This window comes from Pseudomyrmex gracilis, unplaced genomic scaffold, assembly GCF_002006095.1.
Source record: "Pseudomyrmex gracilis isolate BER0280 unplaced genomic scaffold, ASM200609v1 scaffold_84, whole genome shotgun sequence".
NCBI lineage: Eukaryota > Metazoa > Arthropoda > Insecta > Hymenoptera > Formicidae > Pseudomyrmex > Pseudomyrmex gracilis.
Window position 1 is genome coordinate 99,178 of NW_018020668.1, and position 21,099 is coordinate 120,276.

A 21,099-nucleotide genomic window follows, 5' to 3' on the forward strand; every position below is an offset into this window, starting at 1 on the left:
TTGCAAATTTGCGAGTCGAGCTTTCGAAGTGTATGGATATTCTCGAAGAGAGACCAGTGATGAAAGTTTTGGCAGGCTAGCACCAAGAGCACCAAGGTGGTGGGAGCCACTGGGAATACGCACACAGGCGAGACCGCCGTCCGTGTGTGTGACGTCATGCACACGGACGGCGGTCTCGCTTGTGTGCGTATTCCCAGTGGCTCCCACCCTTGGTGCTAGCCTGCCAAAACTTTCATCACTGAGAGAGACACGAAGAGAGACAGTGCTGGACAGTTGCACACGTATGTACGGTGCGGTGCAGTTGACTGATGAACGAGGTTAACGTCATCTCATCAAGTGGGTCTTGACAGTTTAATATCATGTCAAATCGAAGTTGATAGGAATACTAGAATTAACACACATCGTAGCCAAATGTTTGTTGATAATTATCACGCGTGAAAAAAAAAAAAAAATACATGTGTATGTAAATATATGGGCCCCATTTTGTCGAAAAAAATTGTAATTTCTTTTTTCCGACCTTATTATTTTGCCTTTGCTCGTGTCTTCGCTCGCTTAACGTTACGCGATTCGTTCATTATTTGACGAAATGATGCCAAACACGGACATTTATGACAGCTTGTACTTGTGAGTAAATTAACACGAGGTTTTATATGCGCATCTCTCGTTATCTTATCCCCTCTTTGTGCCTCTGATTACTCAATTCACAATTATATCTCATTAAGGTACGCCACTCCGGAGAAATTTTTTGTAGAACCAGTTGGGACCAAAGTCCTGCTAGTAGTTGATAGAGTGAGTCAGCAAATCTACACGCAAGGTAATAATAATTTACAGCTGACTGTATAACAGCCCAAGTTCTAACAAATTTGTCTTAAATTAATTTTTGCATTAAGAAGAGCAAAATAAGTTCTACTGTTGTTAGTAGAAGAAAAGAATTTCAAGAAAATAAAGACAAGATAAAAAATTTTTTGAATAATTCACTCACCAACACTGCATAGCTCTCGTAGCTCTTCTTAAAGTCTCTGTGCGTTGCTATCAATTTGAAATCCACTAACTTTATCTGTATAATTATTTTAATCTTTGCTTCTCTTTTTTCAGTTGGCACAGCTAGTCAAATTCCAACAACTGCCAGCCGTAGAAAAATATGGGGACTCATAGGAACTATACGCCTTTTGGCGTGTCGTTACCTCATTGTTATTACAGACGCTCAGATGTGCGGAACTATAGCGGGACATAATATCTACAGAATATCTTCTACAGAAGTAATACCGTACACAAGATCGTCTCTACATTTGACTGAGAAACAGGTGCAATATAATGCCACGTACTTGGAGATGGTAAAATCTGTCCTGAATACTCCATACTTTTACTTCAGTTACACATACGATCTCAGCCACACCATGCAGAGATTGCATAACACAACACCCGAATTCTTGCAAGTAAGTATCTTGTTTTGTGAAAAAACTTTATTAGTGTACTTTATGCACACAAATGTGCGAATAGTCTTGCAAAATAACACGTGCTGTCATTTAGATGCCGTTTCACGATAGGGCGGATTCCAGGTTTGTATGGAATGCCTATCTTCTGCAGGATTTAAGTGCCAGACCAGAGCAACATAAATTTTGTTTACCCATCATTCACGGCTGTATCCTTTTTTTTTTGTTTTCAGCAACATTACTTTTTCTTTCTGATATTGAACTCTTATATTTCTTTATACTGATGCCTTAACTACTTGACTATAGTCATCTCACTGAACACGGTAGTCGTAAATGGCGTTGCATTCAATTGGGGCATTATCTCCAGACGTAGCGTACATCGTGCCGGCACGAGACTATTTTCGCGAGGCATAGACGCTACCGGGAACGTCTCCAATTACGTGGAGACGGAACAGTTGATTGAAGTAAATGGTGATCGCAGTTCCTTCGTGCAAACGCGCGGATCTATTCCTCTATTTTGGTATCAAACACCGAATTTAAAGTACAAACCAAAGCCGCAAATCAGTCCACACGATGATCATCAAAGCGCTTGTGCCCGCCACTTCGATATTCAGATCTTTCACTATGGAAGACAAATTCTAGTTAACTTGGTAGGCTATCTTAGGAATTTTGGTTTTTACAATATTCGACAGTTTTGTTATCGATAAGTTGTTGTTATTGATTTGAACACGCAGATCAACCAGCACGGAGCGGAAGCTCTGCTTGAAAACGCATATCGCAATTTAGTCCAAAGAATCGGCAATCAAAATGTTCGATATGAAGCCTTCGATTTTCACGCGGAATGTAAAAGTCTGAGGTGGGACAAACTGAACACTTTAATGGACCGATTGGCCCATGATCAGGAACAAATGGGATATTTTTTGTTGATGAGGGACGGATCGCTGATCTCAGCTCAGGACGGTGTTTTCCGTACAAACTGCATTGACTGTTTAGATCGAACAAACGTTGTACAAAGTATGATAGCGAAGCGAGTTCTCAACGAGGTATTGAGCAGGCTGGAAATACTTAGGAAGGTGGAAGATCATCCCGCTTTTGAAAATCTGTTCAAACAGGTAGAGAACATTTATTTTGAGGAATTAAGTACGTTGTGTAGTGGAATGAAAAAAAAAAAAAATGATATTGAAATAAAAATTGTCTCTGCTACGCTATTTTTTTTTAGGTATGGGCTGACAATGCCGACGTGGTAAGCGTTCAATATTCAGGCACAGGTGCGTTAAAGACAGACTTTACACGAACTGGAAAACGCACTAAATTGGGTGCAATGAGAGACGGCATGAACTCGCTAACGAGGTATTACAAAAACAACTTTGCCGACGGTTACAGACAAGTAAGTACGTCTAAACACACTTTATCATGTATCGACGTATATTTTTCTCGCGATTATGTAACGTTATTTCGTATGTTGAAGGACGCGTTAGAGCTCTTTCTGGGTCGTTATATTGTGCAGGATGGCGAGTGCACTTCTGTTCCATGTCCCTTGGAATCCGAGCGAAATTGGCGTTACGCTACATTCCCGCTCGTTCTCTTAGTCGCGTCCTCGATGCTTGTCGCTCATATAATATTGCCGTCACGATACACAACGGAAATATTACTTTACATGTTGTTCTGGGGCGCCATGGTCGCCGGCACCTTCGCAACCATTATCCATCATGGCAAGCAATATGTCGACAAGCCGAAATTACTTTAGAAATAATCAGTGACTCCGATGTGTGTTTATTTGTGTGTGTACGTGCAGAGTTTCACATAATTGTACAATAAGAATAATCCGATGGCGATAAGGAACTGTAGATTTATCATTGTTTATCAATCTTGCACAGTTTTCAATTGTGGAGCAATAACCGGCCGGTATCTCTCGATTTGTTTTTGTTTTTTTTTGTATGATAGCACAAGAATAGATCTCGTCGCGCGACGTAATACTAACAATCCTTAGTTTCTATGGTGTAAACATTTTTATTCCCGGCGGTGTTCGCATGATCCATGCCCCGCCAGATACACGATCTTATCGGTTGTACGCAGATGCACGCAGGGATATACAAGGACATTGATACCTCTTTACTAATTATCATTACGATATCTTGAACTTTCCGCAATAAATAATGGAGCATGCAGTTCTTCTCGAACAGTGTTCAGTTCTTAAGAGTTCTTTTATTTGACATCTTTTGATAAGCTCTAGTACTGTGTATTTTCTTGTAGTGTGAAAGAGTCTCTAGTCTCCAAGCAGTATTGGTAAACAAGATTTATTGGGTCATTAAATACAAAACTTGACAAATATAAGTATTTGTCATGTATATTATATATATATATATATATATATATATATATATATGTACGTATGTATATATATGTGTATATTTGTCGTTTCATATTTGACTGTGACTCAATAAAACTGCACGAGAACCGCAAGATTTCGCGTTCCGACATCCACCGTCCATAATAATCTGCAACGTGAAATTTGATCGGGGCTTCAGAATCGAAAGAGAATCTTTTTTCGGTTTTTATTATGTGTTTATAATTGCGTATAAAAAAGTTTTTTGAAGTCGTAGTTCAATTTTTGAAAATAAATGTGTTCTATACCGAATAGAACTTTTAACTCATTTCTAATTTTGGTTTTTACATGTAAAAAATATTATACAATTTTTTGCCAGCGCAAACTCAGGATCATTTTTGGCCCTCAAATTAGACATATTAATCCTTTCGGGACATTCGTCTGTTTTTTCTTCCTGAGGAAGAGGAAAAATGGTCAACAATAACTCTGAATTTGTTGTGTCCGAGAGTAAAAAAATAATTGATTTTAGAAGGGTATAAAAAGATTGTAAGTAGAAAAATTGCAATCAAATTGAAAATTAATATGTGAATAGTAAATTAATTTTGAAAAAAAAAGATTTATTTTATTGATATATGTTTTATGTAACATTTGAGTGGAAAGTATTTCATTAAATTGTCTTTTCTCTCTCTCTCTCTCTCTCTCTCTGATTGAAATTTTTATTTATAATGTCCACATTGATGAAACAGGTTTTCCACATACTCTAATAGACGTAGCATGACTCTGCGTGATGCGTTGCAAAATAGAGAGAAAACCTAAGAAGCCAGGGAGATGAACCCAAAGAGTATAAAATCACGTACACCGTACACTTGTTTTCTCGAACAAATATTTAATCGCAAACATATATGGAACTCATCAATTTTTTAAAACAAGTGAGTGCATACGATTACAAAAATGCCGTCGAAATCGCGACAATAAAAAAAAAAAAAAAAAAAAAACGCAATTAAAAAATGTACAAAATGTTTCTGTGCCCGCATTTCATATCGCACCGCTATTCCGCCTGATTTTTTCTCTCCAATAAATTCACGCTATGTAATTTCAGGTTTACGGTAACGCGCATCCTTGGGGCGTGAATGAAGATGTAATCGTTTATTATTTCGACGAGACGAAGAGCGTTTTTTTACGCGGATGTAAAAAGGCAAAACTTGGTGGAAACGACGGCGTTGAGAATAAGAGTTACGTGGGGTCATTTAATGTTTGCATTAAACTAGATCGGAGGCCGACAGGGGCGCGAAAGCCTTTGTTTCGCGAAATGGCACGCGAGCGGCTCCTTTTATGCGGCTTATATTTTAAACCGTAATTCGACCACCATTGTGCGGAATTACGTGATCGTGTATCTAAAGGCGCAATTACGCGAAATGGGTACGTACGTGAGATCGTATCGCGTGTAAAACACCGGCGTTAAAATATATTCTAATGTAACGACGAGTTTTTTGTGCGTCCGGATATTCATCTCCACTTGAAGATTTAAATTTCACATTCGTCAAGAGGGTTTTAAGTTTGCTTCTTTTTTGAAAGAGAATTTTTTTTTGCCACAGTTACTTTTGGTTTGATGATTTTATAAACAGGGGTCGGTAAAGTATCTAATAATATATATTATATATATATAATATTTGTGCAATGAAATTTGTGGAAATTCTAAAACTCGGAACGAATTTGTAGCTCGAGAACTGCTGTTGCACACATCGGTGCTCGAATTCGATCGTTGGAACATGGAGGGGATGCCGAGGTACCGCTTACGAGGAATGGCGTGTGTGTACCGCTACTACGCAGTAATAAGTGACGACTAGAGTACCTCAGACGTTTGCTGATGGTTATTCCGTGTTTGGTTTAGCTCTCTTTTCTTTTTTTTTTTTTTTTTTATAAGTAAAAAACAGTTGGAAAGTCAATAAACTTGAAATTTACAATGAGCGACCTCGCCGTAAAGAAGCGTACTGTTAATTGCCTGACGTTGCACCAACGTCTCGAAATATTGAACACAATTGAGAAAGGTTTCCCGATAAGACAGATCGCCAACAATTACGGTTTGGCTATTGAGAGCGTTTGGCGAATTAGACGAAATGCTTCAAAAATACGCGAATCGGTGAAACAAGGAGCTAATCCTCTGAGGAGGAGGACACGTTTGTCGAAATATGACGACGTCGACGAACAATTGTACAATTGGTATCGCGAGCAGAAAACAAAGGGGGCCAAAGTCACCAATAAGTTACTTATGAAAAAAGCAGTGGAATTGTCGAGAGCTGCGGGCGGCCCGTCAACATTCAAAGCGTCAGGTGGTTGGCTGCAGAGATTTAAACAGCGTTGGAAACTACCGTGTCAAATAAAGACTACAACTAATAATAAAGTGATCGATGATAAAATAAAAACAAAGGAGAAAGTTGAACGATCAAACAATGACAACTTTATCAAACAATTTAACCAACGTTTAAAAGACGAAAGTGTTTGTTTGCATAATGTTTACAGCATGGATTATACGGTACTCTTGTGGAAAGCATTTCCCAGAAGTGTGTTGTCACATACGGGGGAAGAACAAATTTACGGTAATATAATGAAAAAGAATTGCATAACATTTGGATTGTGTGCAAACGTTACCGGTAGTCACAAAATATCGCCAATTTTAATTAACCAGTGCGAAAATCCAAGAGCACTTAAACACATAACCAAGTGTAATTTGCCTGTCACTTACAAGACGCACAAATTTGCCCGGATGACGCAAAATATTTTCTTAGATTGGTACAATAATTATTTTAAGAAATCTGTGCAAAAGTATCAATTGGAAAGTGGCAAAACTGGCAAGGTGTTTTTACTCATTAACAACCGCAACACATACTTCCCTCCGGAATGGATCAACAAGGATGCGTATTTCGAATTGTTATTACTTCCTTTAGGCCTAACTTCAATTCTTAGTCCCATGAGTCACATTGTTGAGAAAATTAAATTGAACTTTCGTTATTATCTTTTGAAACATATGTCGGAATATCCTTGTGGATTGAAAGAATTTTACATAGATTATGACATCGGTGATTGCATTACCATGCTTGTCAAGTCGTGGAGAACTATTTCAACCGCCGACATAAACAATTCGTGGACAAATTTGTTAAACATAAAGCCAGACAATTCTGAAACGCTAGATGACACCTTCAAAGCGATTTCGGTGGATTTGCAAGAGTTAATTAACAATATAATAGGACGAGAAGTTCCTCCGGCAAATAACGAGGTAACGGAATGGATCTCTTCCTGCATAGAAGCTGAAAAAAAATACGAAGAGGAAACTGTAAAAGATACAATTACCGAAACTGCAGAAAACACAGAATGCCGTGAAGAAAATATTCAATTAAAGACGTCATCACAAAATGAGGAAATTGAGAGATCTTTTAGAATTATATCTGAATGGGCGGAAACTCGAAATGACTTTATAAAATTTCAATTTCACGTTCTCAAAGACTGCTTTAATAAAGAAATATAAGTATGTATAAATAATTTTTTATTATTCTTTAAATAATTTTTGTAAAATATTATACATTTACATTATTACAGGAAGAGATGATGAAGGGTGACAAAAAGTATGACAAGAAATGGAAGGACCCAAGCGGACGTTTGAAATTGTAGATATAATCATAATTGCGACTATTGAAGTTTGTATGTATTCAGACATAAGAAAAAAACATGTTTATGTTACAGAGTAAAACTTGCTCAACCAAATACTATTGAAAGCTACATATCGAAAGCTTGATTGACTTCACACAGGACGTGTAATAGAAAAAGCTACAAAAAGTGTGATTTTATCATATTGGACAAAAACATTATCAGTCAGAACAAACAATAAAAGAGAAGTCGTCTCTGAAAATGAATGCTGAATGAACAGAATATGTGATAAAATGGATGGCATGATAGTTGAACGTTATCTACATCCTCGAAGAAACTTGAGGAGAAAAATTTTCTCTCTATTGAGAGGTTTTAATTAGGTTTTGATCTTTTTTACTCTTTTTGAGATATAATATTAAAAAAAAAAGAAAATTAGAATAACGATTCGATGAGATTATATCAAAGAACGGCAAAAAAAGAAGATTTAAATATTAAGTACCACATTCTTATTAAGTAATTGAAAATACACAGATGCAAGAGTGTGTCTAAGTAATTTACTTTTTTTATTAAAACTTTTTTGGTTAAAAAGGATACAACGCCATGTTACAAAAAAGTTTATATATGCATGTTTTTTAAATGTTTATTGTATATATATATGCATATCGTATATATATTGTATATATGTATATGTACTTTATACAATCTATCTTTATATACTCTTTATAAGGTCATTGCTCTTGTTGATGTGTTAATTTCTTTGTAGTAAAATTGTAAAAACAGAGAAATTTAAAAAAAAATTTTTAAACTCGAGAAAAAACGTTAAAACATAAAACATTTAAAACATTTATCTAAAGTTTATTTATCTAAAGTTAAAGAAACAAGATTACGACAAAATTATGTTTCACTTATTTCTATACGACATGTAATGTACATTTATATAATGCGTTTATATTCTTGCTAACTTGTTCAAGTTTTGGATTGCTATATCTACAATAGTAGAGATAGAAACATATCGCGTTTTCTATGAAATATCCGAGATATTTTTAATTATAACAAAAATATATTGAACTTAATTAACTTGATAGATTGTTGGTTTTGGCACAAATTGTTCTTCAAATTTTCTCTTTAAAGAATTTGAACAAACAATATAATTTTTCTTGTTAAAAATTTAGTCAACAATACTATTAGTTAACTACTAGAAATCAATGATGGAAGATAATTGCGTCTAAAAGATCATCGAACGTTTCGCAGACGTGTGTTCTCGGTATTTAATGTAATGACTACGATCTCGATACATATATATTTTTATACAAATATAAATACGTTTAATATTTGTTGTAAAACTGTTTTAAAAGTTTAGAATATGTTTTCTCTTTATTATAATTCAGAAAAAAACGTGCAATTATTATCACTACATTACACAAATGTATATAATTTTGTGATAATAGAAAATATGTTTATTACATATACATGTACATAAATGATGTATGAGTTCTCGATAATGGCTATGCGAATGAATGAATTATATAGAATTGTTTTTCCACGAAAATTGATTTTTATTTCACGAGAACGGTGAAATATCATTTTCACTTTCTTACGTCAAACCTTTTTCTTTCGTCAAATCTTTTTCTTTCCTCTCAATCATGTCTTTTTCTACTTCTCCGGTTTTGCGCTTACGATAAAAATAAAAATGACTAAGTTGAACTTACAAACTTTTGTATTACTGACAGATCGATTACTCGCCTTTCATCTGATGTCATCAACCCAACGCGCTGGTGATAATATGAGGGAGGCTTGTGCTCTCTCTCTCTCTCACACACACACACATTTATATCTTTAATTTAAGATCATTTTCATCTCACCTAAATCCGCGCCTAACAGTATCGCGGTCAACTTCTCGCGAAGAATCACGCGGATTCACGCGTGATTCTTATCGCGTGTCAGAAAGCGCGCGAGTTGATCGGTCAAGTCTTTCATTCCGTATTTATTTTTCTTACTGACAGTGTTGAACGCGCGTCGGAAAAACACGCGCGAGACGAACGACGTCATTTTCGCGAGCGAGGCCGAAACTCTTTTTGGTGGCTTTGAGTCTTTCACAAACGGTCTTTGACAAACGGTTCCCGGTAATTGGATTCGTTTTATGAAGTTTCCAACGTAACGTTAGGATGACCCTCTTCACACACCCGCAGACCCCGCGCTCGCAGAACTCTCTTTCCCATTCTCGCTGCCTCTCACCAGCCGCTCGCTATTAATTGGAGATGGCGGATGGGTCGACGGTTCGCGGGGATGCAGACTCGGGGAGAGGTCAGCCGGGGTGATTAATTTGATTCAATTACAAACCAGAACAGATCCGGGGCATCGATTTTATTACCATTCCGCCGGTATTTTCGCTCTTTCCCGTTCGCGGCCCGTCGATTTTTCTCACACCACAAAAAAAAAAAAAAAAAAAAAAGAAGTTTGAGACGAGAGATTGACTTTGGCGTGTGTTATCTGGTTTTCGCGGTTATTAGTTTCAGATTACAATCACGCGAACACCAAACGCAACTCATTCTCGGATAAGATAATAGACTATGATATCTTTTATATACCGTATTATCTTCTACATTCAAGATTCCACGTTTATTTATTTCTCGCAAGTTATCTTTGCTTTTTTATCCCGTAGAAATTAAAAAAAAAAAAAAAAAAAAGTGTCTTTTTCTAAATCATCTTCACGCGTGTACGTGTACTTATGTACACGCGTCGTTTCGGATAATTTATCAATTACGCTCCGCGTAACACAAGGAAATGCGACCGGTTTTTTTATTTTTCTCGTTTTATTCTTCTCTCGTAGCAATTTTCTCGGAAGAATACACGAGCGGATCGCTTCTAGTTCTGTGTGGCACGCGCTCGCTCGCGCGGATCCGCGCGCGCGTACACAATCGCGCAGCGAGGGCACGTATGCGGCGGTACGTACGTCAGTTACGTACCTACTTACGGCAGGTTGGGTGATACATGGAGGTCGCACCTAAATTTCCCCGGGGAGTCATTCGTCTCTAGGCGATCTCACTCTCTCTCTCTCTCTCTCTTTTTCTCAACCTAACTCTCTCTACACCGTCTCAGTCTCACCCCCGTCCCCATTCTCTTCTAACTTTCGCGCTTTCCTCTCTCTGACTTGCTTCTACATCCTCCTCTTCTCGTCCCGCCGTGGCAACCCTTTCGCGAGCGCTCGCGCGCTTATTTGGCCGATGTGTATTCCGCATTCGGTGATGATTCTTGCTCGCTCGCCGCACTCTCGTGCCGAGTCCGAGTGGAATTATCAAGATTGCGGTCCGCGGAGACGGCGCTAATGGATTTCGAGATATTACCCCCCGGCTCAGCTGTATACACACGAAATAAACGTATGTATGTTGTATGACGTTTATGTGTATGCGCTCTCGTCTGTGCGAACGCTCGCATACCCTCGAGTCTCGAAGCCGTGACTCCCGTTAGAAGCTCAAGACTGCGAGTTTCCGAGATTACTAATTACGCCCTCTTACAATTTGCAACTTAATTGTTTAGTTGCTTAGGAGATGAGGACGGTAATAAATACATTTGTTACTCAGCGTAGAGCAGTATTTTTTTAATTGAAAACTTTTTTATAAAAAAAACTCTTCCTTTGCTTAGTGGCGTTTACTTACTAAGGTTTGCAAATTATAGAAAATTTTATTTATAAGATCGAAATATGACATTATATAGACGAATGTAGGAGATTCTCTTTTCTTCTTAAAGTTTACAATAACTTTTATTGCCGTATATATGTGCATTAATCTCGAAAAACGTTTTACTTTGTGTATTATCAGTTCGCTCTTCCATTCTTATATTATCTGCAAACAACCGAGGAGTTTTATGAGATTGCTTCTAGAAGAAGAAAAAACAGGTCCCGAAAGACCTGTGGAATCCTCTTATGCAGGGAAGCCATTGTATATATCAATACCTACTTTCGAAATCAACCGTGTCACAAACAAGAACTTAAGGCCGACGTTTTAAGGCTCGGACAAAACAAAAGCTATAAACAGGTCGGAACATCCTCGTAAAAAAACCCCACACTGTTAAACGAAGCAATTTGTAGACGATCTTTCGCGTCCACGTCGATTCATGAATTAAACAGCGCCGCTTCGTTCGATGCGTGTGCCAAAAAATATGCAGAGGGGTCTCGTATATGTGTATAGAGGTATGCGTGGGTTTCGTCCGCGTTGATGTTTTTTTTTTTTCATCGTCGCACACAACTTGCGAAAAATGGCCGGGACTAATAGGCAGGAAGATAAAGTCGGGCCAATTACCGACGACCTGTGACTGCCAGTACTAGCATTGCACCTTTCTTCGTCGGTGGATTTTTCCTTGGAAATAAGTCTTGGGAAAACGAAAAAGAGAGAATGGTCCGATGTGGAGTTTTTGGGGATGTCGCGAAATTTCATCTTTTTTTTTTTCAAAATAAAACAAATTTATCGTTAGCGATTTATTGTATATACAGATGTACGCATTTTTGCAATCAATACGGATTAGAGTTTCATAAATAATCTCGTGGCTTTTAATTAAAAAAAAAATTTGCCCAAGAGAGAGAAAAGGAAAAACAAAACAAACGTCTTTTAGGTCCGCGTTCATAGTCGTTTCTCAAATCTTAAATCTCATCTTTAATCTCAAATTTCAGCTCTCGGATCAGAGCTGAAATTTGAGATTGGAGACGAGATCTAAGATTTGAGAAACAACTATGAATTTTTGGACCTTAAGCATTATTTCAAATGTTTCAGACTTCGATAATAATTTTGTCGCAACAATTCGTCACTCCCTACGTATAATTACATAAGTGTCACATATGGGATTTTCAGTTTATTGTGCATAGTGACACTCAGAAAATCATGTTCTTTGTGGTCACCAAGTATTAAAAAAAAATATTCATAAGTAAGGTAAAAAATTTAAAACCGAAAGATCCCTTAACTAGGGAAACTATATGAAGCTTCAAACTTTTAAACTGCTCTCCTCTAAAATTTGCGTTTTGAAGTTACGGGATTATACGTAGGGAGTGACGAATTGGAAAAGAAACTTATATAGATTACACTGTGCACAAAATTGTCATGCACAATTGTTATACATTAGTAGCTATGCGTAACGCAGACAATTTATATCGTTTATAATGTTTATATCTTTGCCTGATGGAACTGTGCCGTAAGGCGAGCGCGATCGACGGAATTTTCAGAAAAATACCGCGGCACACGCCACTGGGAAAACGCTAAAACAATCGATGGGAAAATATTTAGCTATCGAATCAAGCGCTCGAATCGAGCGTGCATGCTTATATAAACCGAAAGAGCGTGTTCTCGAAATATTTGTTACTCTTCAATAAAACGTTACCAATGGTTCACCGTTTTTGAAAAAAAAAAAAACTGGGTTATTTTTTATCCACACCCAAGTATTATTACTGACGTAATAATACTAAACTTGGCGTTGGCGTTTGCGCATTGAACAAACAGACGGAGTTTATATAATTAAATGGAAACGCGAGCGCGCGACGCAAACGCGGCTCGTTGATGATTACAAAATGCAATTAATTAATGATCACTCGTCGGAAACACGGCGCGCGCGGTCGCGAATATCACTGCCGCAGGAAAGTTTGCGGAATCCGCGCGAGTGTCCGTGTTTATCTAGTCTAGAGAGTGGTAGACAGACTAGCGGCGAATAGCCCGCTGCTGTCGTACAACTTGGCCGGGACTTTGCCGCAAAACATGTCCGCCATTTCGAGCAACGCTCAGTCTCGCATTGTACACTTCAGAGTGTACATACACTGCCCACTCACACCGTATCTTGTCAATTTAGTCCAAGTAGCTGCAACGCAGCAAGGATGGCAGTTTCGACCGCAGAACTGCAACGTTTCGTTCCTCGCCGGCGTCTTGAAAGACGCTCCCCCGTCCGCTAACTTGAGCAGTAAGATCACCCAGGGGATTACAATTGAGATTTCACAGTCACACACCGAGACCTGAGATCGATCGATGGGAACTGTTATAATTATAATAATAATAATAATATTTTATAATACAAATTATAATATTAAGATACAAAACAATTTTGCGCAAAAGCAGATATTTTTTTATGCTTGAGATGAAATTACATATCAGAAGCAACTTGTGATGTAATTTCTGACTTAACTTCGTTGACATCTTTGATTCTTCAGGTGGATGTTTCAATTAACTCGGTCACATAATTTGCACAAAAAAAAAAAAAAAGAAAAGCAAACAGGTAATACTGAAGTGTGTATCGTGATCTCTTGTGTCGAACAAACGAGTTTTTTTTGTTACATTTTCCGCAAGATGATTACGTATGAGAGATGACGTGTAAAAAAGAGAGAGAGAGAGAGAGAGAGAGATGGGAGTAGACAGAGAATTGTCGCAATTGAATGGTAATTAGTTTAAATGACACTTGAGAATGAGACGTTGCGGTTTGCTTTCATCATCCGTCGTTGTTTTTCGCACACGCAGAGAAGAAAACGCGCTACGAAGTTTGTCGCTTCGACATCCGTGTGGTAGATATATCTGACGATCTCATCATTCTCGACGTAGCCCACACGCATGTCAATCTTCTGGATACAATTAAGGTCACGATTGCGCGTGACGGCAATCTCTCTCGATCTTCTTTTTTTCCTTGGAGGAAATTGGTCGTAATTGTCTTGATTCGCCGGTTATTGAAAGAGGAAAAAAAGAGAAAGAGAGATAAGGAGAGAGAGAGAAAAAAAACACAAGTGCCACACGACTTTAGCGTTATCGACGTTGCATAACGTACATCGTTAAGAAACTTAAGTCAATATTTTAAGATAAAAATCGTTAAGAAACTTAAATCAATATCTTAAGATAAAAATTGTCAAATCACTATATGACTAGCAAAGAAATTTGACCAGCACTGATATTTATCTCTAAAGTTAATCGCGTTCTGATAAATTAAAAGAAACTTAATTAAGAATCTTATACATATAATGTGTGTATAAAAAATTCGTACAAGTAAGATTGTTGACTTATATATCTCGTTTTTTTAATTATTTTTTAATGTCAAACTTCCGTTGTCATCGTACAGGTGTGTTGTTATATTGATAATTAACTGCAGATTATGATTTACGTGGCAAATTATATAGATTATTCGATCGGAGAAATTACTACGTAATCACTGCGTATTTCTTTGCGTCTGGTTTTGAAGTTAAACTTTTTGAATTTAAAATTTTTCAAAAAAAAAAGACACTACATTTTGTGTATAATGAAATAGTTTTAGTTTAAAAACTGAATATGCGTTTTTATGTATTTGTATCAATTTTATATGTACAAAATTATATTATCATGTCAAATAGTTCTTTTTTTTGTGCACACAGTGTGTGTGTTTAGTACTGATAAGTAAAACAAGATAAAATAGATGAGTGTTCATCATGACGTAGCAAAATTTTATTTTTATCTCCGTCAAAATAACTGAAAACGATTTTTCTTCGTAATTGTTTATCATCAACTCTATAAAATTAAATAATAATAATTGTAGTTTAAAAATGCATTTTGTTCTAAAACAAAATAAATAGATACAAGGAAAATTGATGTTAATATTAGCATATATATATATGTATATAAGACGTACACATATATAAGATCTACACGTAACCCCTACCACTCAGTGTGTTACTGAGTCGTCGGTGCGTCGAAACGCTGAGTTAGTTCACTATATAATTGTGTATAAAAGTAGCTGGATCGATTATCGACTCGCCAGTTGATGGCAAAGATCCGCTGCGCGGCGCAAGTTGATCGCTCGTGCAAGTTGATCTCGCGAAAGTGCCGATCATCTGGTTTTTTCGTGAGCAAAGCAAACGCAATAATACATTAGAAAAAATACATTAGAACATGCGTCTAATTTACTCGTTCGTCGGCATCTTTTTGATCGCGGTGTGTCTTTCGTGCCGTTGCGAAGCCGGCAACAAGACCGCGTTTGTGAACACCGACAAGTCGAAACTTAACATTTTAGCTGTCTTTCCTCACCTCGGCAAAAGTCACTTCGATGTGTTCAAACCGCTCGTGGAGGAGCTGGCTCGTCGAGGTCACAACATTACCGTGATCTCGCACTTCCCCAGAAGCGAGAGCGCCAAAGCTAAGGAACCTCTGCCCGCTTACAAGGACATCAGCCTGGTGGATCCTAAGATCGGTGTCTTCGTGAACATCATAGACCTTCATCAGGTCGGCCAATATCAGTCGATATTTGGTCCTTTGATGAATCTTATCAGTCTCAGAGTCTTCGCTGATCAAGGATGCGGCATGAGCCTTCGAAACCCAGACGTCACGAAACTCCTTCGATCCAACGAGACGTTTGACGTGATTCTTAACGAGAACTTTAACACCGATTGCTGCCTAGGTTTTTCTTATCGGTTCAAAGCGCCCTATCTGAGTCTGTCGTCGCATCAGATCATGCCGTGGACTAACGAAGACATGGATAACGAGGACAACCCCAACTACATCCCGTCAATATTGACGGGCTACACCAGACCGATGAGTTTTGTCGATAGAATAATGAATACGTTGATTATGTCAACGCAAAAGATAATGTATGACTATTGGTTTCGACGTAAAGACAGAGTCTTCGCGGAAGAGGCTTTTGGTCCCGACCTCCCTGATTTAAAAGAGATCGCCAAACAGGCGCAGGCGCTGCTGGTGAACACTCACTTCAGCATTCACGGCAGCAGGTCTTACGTGCCAAATGTGGTGGAGGTTGGTGGACTTCACATTCCGTCCAAAATTAGTCCGCTACCGAAGGACATCGCCGAATTTCTCGACAATGCGCACGAAGGTGTGCTCTATTTCAACATGGGCTCCATGATTAAGTTAACGACAATGCCGGAAGAAAAGCTAGACGTTATATTCAAAGTGATCGGCTCGCTACCGCGGAAAGTGATCTGGAAATGGGAAGCTGACGAGCTGCCGCGCAAATTGGACAATGTGATGATCAAGAAATGGCTGCCTCAGTTTGACGTGCTAAGTAAGTATAGACAGAAACGTGTTCTCTTGCTCTCAACCTTGAAATTTAACCGGGCCTTTATTCAGTCTCAAACGTTCGATTTTTTTTTGTGCGACCGACTGTGAGAGTGAAAACCCAGAAGCATAGGATTGTACACAAGTGCTAACTACCGCTACCTTTACACACTTGGCACGAAACTCTTCCGTGCCGAATATAAATAAACTCGAGTTCTGTGTCTTTTCTGCAAAAAATACGCGGGTTAGTTTGTATTTTGTAGATCAATGACAGAAATTTATGTCCGTTAATTTACATTTTTACTTGTTATGTGACGTGGACTAAAACTGAATTTTCATGAAACCCGAAGCAAACAGAAGATAAAATGACAAAACACGTAATATTATTGTCTCTTAGCGTGTATGAAAAAATAAAATACGCGGTTTTCTAAAACAAAATTATTGAAAAAAAAAAGTATTAAATTATCGAGCTTGACACGCGGAATACTCGAACGTGTCTGTTTATTTATAATTTTACAAAACAGAGTTTCGAGTTTTTATTAGAAAACTTTTTTGAAAACAAAATATAGAACAAAGTATATATATTTCTTTTTACTTTTAAATATAATATTTGTTATATATAAATTTGTTACGTATCCGATGGATATTGTTTATATTTCACGCAATATGCTCTTCTGCAATATTTCTGAAAATCCGACTGTGCTATTTATAGAAATGAACGAACGAATAATCTTGACGTGAAATCCAAAGTTCAGCCAGCATAAATCGTAATCTTATCACATGTGTCGCAGAGTGGTCAAGGCGATTAGTCGATAGTTATTCAATTCCTCGTGACCTGCGACTTACGTATAAAAATTCGGTAAACAAACTATAACACCTACGTCTTTTCGGTCGTGCGTGTAATTAATATTGAACAAGAAAAAACAAAAGTCATTATATAACATTAAAACGTTGTTTCAGATTTCCGATATTGGAAATTTTCAAGTAAACATACGATAAATTATTGTTTATCTAAAGTATCAACGTTACGTCACTTCGACTTTATTGACATGATGAAACGTCGGTCACATTTATACATACCGTCACGAACCCAGTTTTTGATCAATTGTTAAAAAAGTATTATAGTAAGGTTTTGGTTATAAAAATTTGTCCGAAAAAATTTTTAGCATAATAATTAATTATTGCGACATCTACGTACCTCTTTTCGAAGGAATTTTTATGACTAAAAGCTTACTATAATACTTTTTTAACAAACTGACCAAAAATTGGATACTGATCAAAAACTGGGTCCGTGACGGTATATAAATATACGTTACAACGTAACATCACGTAAACGTTTGCTGCTACCGACATGTTTTATTGTGAAATACTAACGTTGAGGAAAGATAACGATAACGATAACGATAACGAAGTTTAATTTTATCTTCTTTCTTGTTATTTTCTAATCAGATCAAATCGTAATTGAAGACACACACATAAACCATCAAATATCATATTATACACAAAAAACTTTTATAGTGATTATTTTTATGCTCTGCTAATAAGAAAAACGTCTACTTGCCGATTATCACTCGATCAAAAGTAGTTGTACCTTGTACTGAACAAACACGAATCGATCGCGCGATAAATTCAACGACGTAGATCGCGAATGCTTCCGCTTTGCGACAACCGTTTCCGCGAATCACGGATTGCGCTTTTACAGCAGCCCGAGCCGTGCCGCGGATTTGCAATGGTAATGTCCTGCTAAAAATTTCACCGGGTCGTTTTAGACACCGTTTGACATATTTTATTGCCCTCGCGCACACCGAGCGGTCGCGTTCTCGATGATCGACGGCCGCACCTGCGGTGCGCGAGTTTTATTTTTCCCCGCCAGGTTTTTGTTTCTCGTCGTTGTTGTTGTTCTTTTTTTTTTTTTGCCTTTTTATCGCGTTGTTTACGGTTAAACTGCACCGCTCGACGAAACGCGTGTTATTCCGTTCGCACGCCCCTTTCAGACTTGCTCTTTTCCTATTTGGTAATAATGCTGTCTCTCCTCGACCGGTGTTTTCCCACCACGTGACTTCAAAAAACTGTTAAAATATTGAAATATGACCGAAATCGAAAATATTAGAATATGAAAACTTACTTTGTTTTTGTTTTTGTTTTTTTTTTTTTTAGTAGTTTCTGCCCTCGTGATATTGTGTTTATCTTCATTTTTATTCGCATATTTTATCTTTGTCGTCAACGGACAATATAAATGATTTTCCAGAAAAATGTTTGGCTAAAAGCTTTTTTTTTTTTTATCGTGCAACGTTCATTTAGAAAACAATTGCATGTCGATAAACATGACGAATGAATGCGTGATTACGTAAACTCATATCTCAATAACAAGTTCTACGGGTGAGATATATTTCTCTTTATTCATTGCGTCTTTACGAGTGAAATATCATTATACTCACTCACTAATTTAATACCATACGATATTTTTCGACCGCGTAATGCAATCGCTACGCGTAATTTTACACTGGATTGTCTTACAATTCGTCAACAAACGCAAGTGCCAACGATAACGCGTGTTCTACTGTTACATGACCGATTTTTACGATCGAAGTCTTAAATGCAAATGTTTGTAAAATTCCTTATCTAAGCGAGTACATGTATTTGCATTGAAAAATTAAAATAAATAATAGATAAGTAGTATAATAATAAATAAGTATAATAATAGATAAGTTTACAAACCAAAAAGATAAAGGATTATAAAAGTTTTTATATTATATATTAGAGTTTATTTAATTCTTTTTACAAAATATATTTTAATTCTTTTTTAAATACGTTGTCTGTATTATTTATTGTAAACTACAAAATTATAGTTTCGATAAATTCGTAAAGTTTTGAGACCGGAACAGAATTCGAATTTTTAAAAATATTGAAATATATATTTAAGTATCAGACATATATAGTTGCATAAATTATATTGATAGCTTTCGGAAAGTAATTTGTAATTTGTAATTTTTGTCGGTGGGAAAATTTATGCAGATGTAAAGACAAATAATAAAGAATTTTTTTGTCAGGGAAGAACAGTGAGAATTCATATTGCGCGATTACGTGTTATTCAGCCGTGCCCCCGAATAAACGTATCTATTCGACCATGACCGCGAGAAATTGGAATACTTCCGGAAAGAGCGCCGGGATTCCCCGGCCGGCAGCAGCACGCGCGCATGGCGAAACTAATCGCGCCGAATCGCGGCGGAATCGGTCCGCGCGCGTGAAACACCGAAAGCGGCTTTCCGAATCCCGGAAACCGTACGGTAGCTACGGTATGTGCTATTGAAGCGCAGGACCACGCGCGGGGGCGAGCGTCAAATAGTTTTGAACGGCCAAACCGGAAAGCGGCCCCGACATATTTGAGAAGCTTTTGGTGCTTCTGCAAACGATTCACGCCAATTTCTGTCGAAATAGCAATACGCGAAACGAATGTCGAGGTAATGGTGAATTCGCGATATGGTACAAATACTAGTAATACTTATATAAATATTTAGATAGCTTTGTGGTCAAAATTGTCTCAATATAACATATAGATGTCGCTAAGACTTTTATCACTCACATGTTTTTGTTCGACTGTCATTTGTAAATTACTTAAAGTAATCTCTTTCACCGACACAAATTGACTTAATAACGAGAAAAAATTCTTCAGACCGCAAAAAAGAGTTAATTAAGTAATTAACGCAGTGTTTTCTCTTACCCATCTGTCAATGGATTTCTAACTCTCGTTTATTCCAATTCGCTCCAATTAGGAACTTCTTGCCGACTCATTTTCATCCGAGTCTTCGTCGACTCGGAGATTGCCTTTCGACGCGACCGTCATGTAAATTTATCCACCCGGCTATAACGTGTCTCGAATACTACGGCAGTTTTAGTGCCCCGGGTCATTTGCTTGTGCGGAGGGGCGCGGACAGCAAGAGTGCGCGCCTACTGTGCGCCCGCAGAAAGCCGACGTAGAAACGGGGGGATAGAAAGCGAGAGGAGAAACTGTCGCGAGAATTTTCGCGTAAGCAGTTTTGCAGCCCGGCCTCTGTCGAGTGAAACGACTTTAATTAGGCAACTCGCTAACGACCCGACGGCAACATAAATCACCGTTAAACCTTCCCGGCTGCACCGAGAACTACCCTCATCCCTTGTTGTCTCTCTCTCTCTCTCTTTCTCTTTTCTTTCTCTCTGTGTTCGCCGCGATGTCATTTCCAGCGCTTCTTCTGCTCATTGCGACGGTCCATCACCGTTCGCGGCGGGCAAAGCACTTCACTATTTACGCACCGTATTTACTAATGAACTTCTTAAGAAATATTGTTTAACGATAATTTGAGAATTGTTTTTCTGCACAAAAAAACTCGGTGCTGCTATGGTTTTTATCGTATTTTACTTTCTACATATATATATATTCTTAGTTAGCTTCCTAATTTCCTGGAATTCATGCTAATGATTTAGAAACAAGTAATAGATCTCTCTAGATCAAATTGGAGAAAATTAATTTTTGAATAAAAATATCCCGAAAAATATTTTTCGATAAATCTGTAAATATGTTGCACGTTATTTTTTCATCCGTTTTGCTAACAAATCATCTTGTAAGATAAATAACCTTTCGACAAAATAACCGACACGCGAAATAAGAACGATCACGTATGCGCGTGTAGTATTGCGCAGTTGTAGTATTTGCAAGTATTGC

General features: G+C 37.5%; 3 protein-coding genes across 3 annotated transcripts in view; all 3 read left to right on the forward strand.

Annotated features, from left to right (window-relative positions):
- The first annotated feature begins 228 nt into the window (after nt 1-228).
- Nucleotides 229-3,610, forward strand: LOC109855235 (phosphatidylinositide phosphatase SAC1). Its single transcript, XM_020429245.1, has 8 exons — nt 229-624; nt 723-814; nt 1,096-1,436; nt 1,531-1,642; nt 1,740-2,083; nt 2,168-2,545; nt 2,653-2,820; nt 2,902-3,610. The coding sequence occupies exons 1-8, from the start codon at nt 587-589 to the stop codon at nt 3,178-3,180; spliced, it is 1,752 nt and encodes a 583-aa protein (XP_020284834.1). The 5' UTR covers nt 229-586; the 3' UTR covers nt 3,181-3,610.
- Nucleotides 3,611-3,713: 103 nt separating this feature from the next.
- On the forward strand, nt 3,714-8,962 carry LOC109855236 (tigger transposable element-derived protein 2-like). The gene is made up of 4 exons (XM_020429246.1): nt 3,714-4,688; nt 4,859-7,282; nt 7,354-7,421; nt 7,498-8,962. Exon 2 carries the CDS (start codon nt 5,723-5,725, stop codon nt 7,280-7,282), a length of 1,560 nt encoding a protein of 519 aa, XP_020284835.1. The 5' UTR covers nt 3,714-4,688; nt 4,859-5,722; the 3' UTR covers nt 7,354-7,421; nt 7,498-8,962.
- Nucleotides 8,963-15,072: 6,110 nt separating this feature from the next.
- Nucleotides 15,073-21,099, forward strand: part of LOC109855231 (UDP-glucuronosyltransferase 2B20-like) — a 35,144-nt gene continuing 29,117 nt past the window's right edge. The window contains exon 1 of the mRNA XM_020429241.1: nt 15,073-16,407. Within this exon, the coding sequence (XP_020284830.1) occupies nt 15,282-16,407 (1,126 nt within the window). The 5' untranslated portion in view covers nt 15,073-15,281. The remainder of the gene's footprint in view (nt 16,408-21,099) is intronic.

Coding starts and splice junctions, on each gene's coding strand:
- LOC109855235 (XM_020429245.1), top strand. CDS start 587: ATGATGCCAAACACGGACATTTATGACAGCTTGTACTT. Junction 815..1,095: donor TCAGCAAATCTACACGCAAG/GTAATAATAATT, acceptor CTCTTTTTTCAG/TTGGCACAGCTAGTCAAATT. Junction 2,821..2,901: donor TTGCCGACGGTTACAGACAA/GTAAGTACGTCT, acceptor CGTATGTTGAAG/GACGCGTTAGAGCTCTTTCT.
- LOC109855236 (XM_020429246.1), top strand. CDS start 5,723: ATGAGCGACCTCGCCGTAAAGAAGCGTACTGTTAATTGCCTGACGTTG.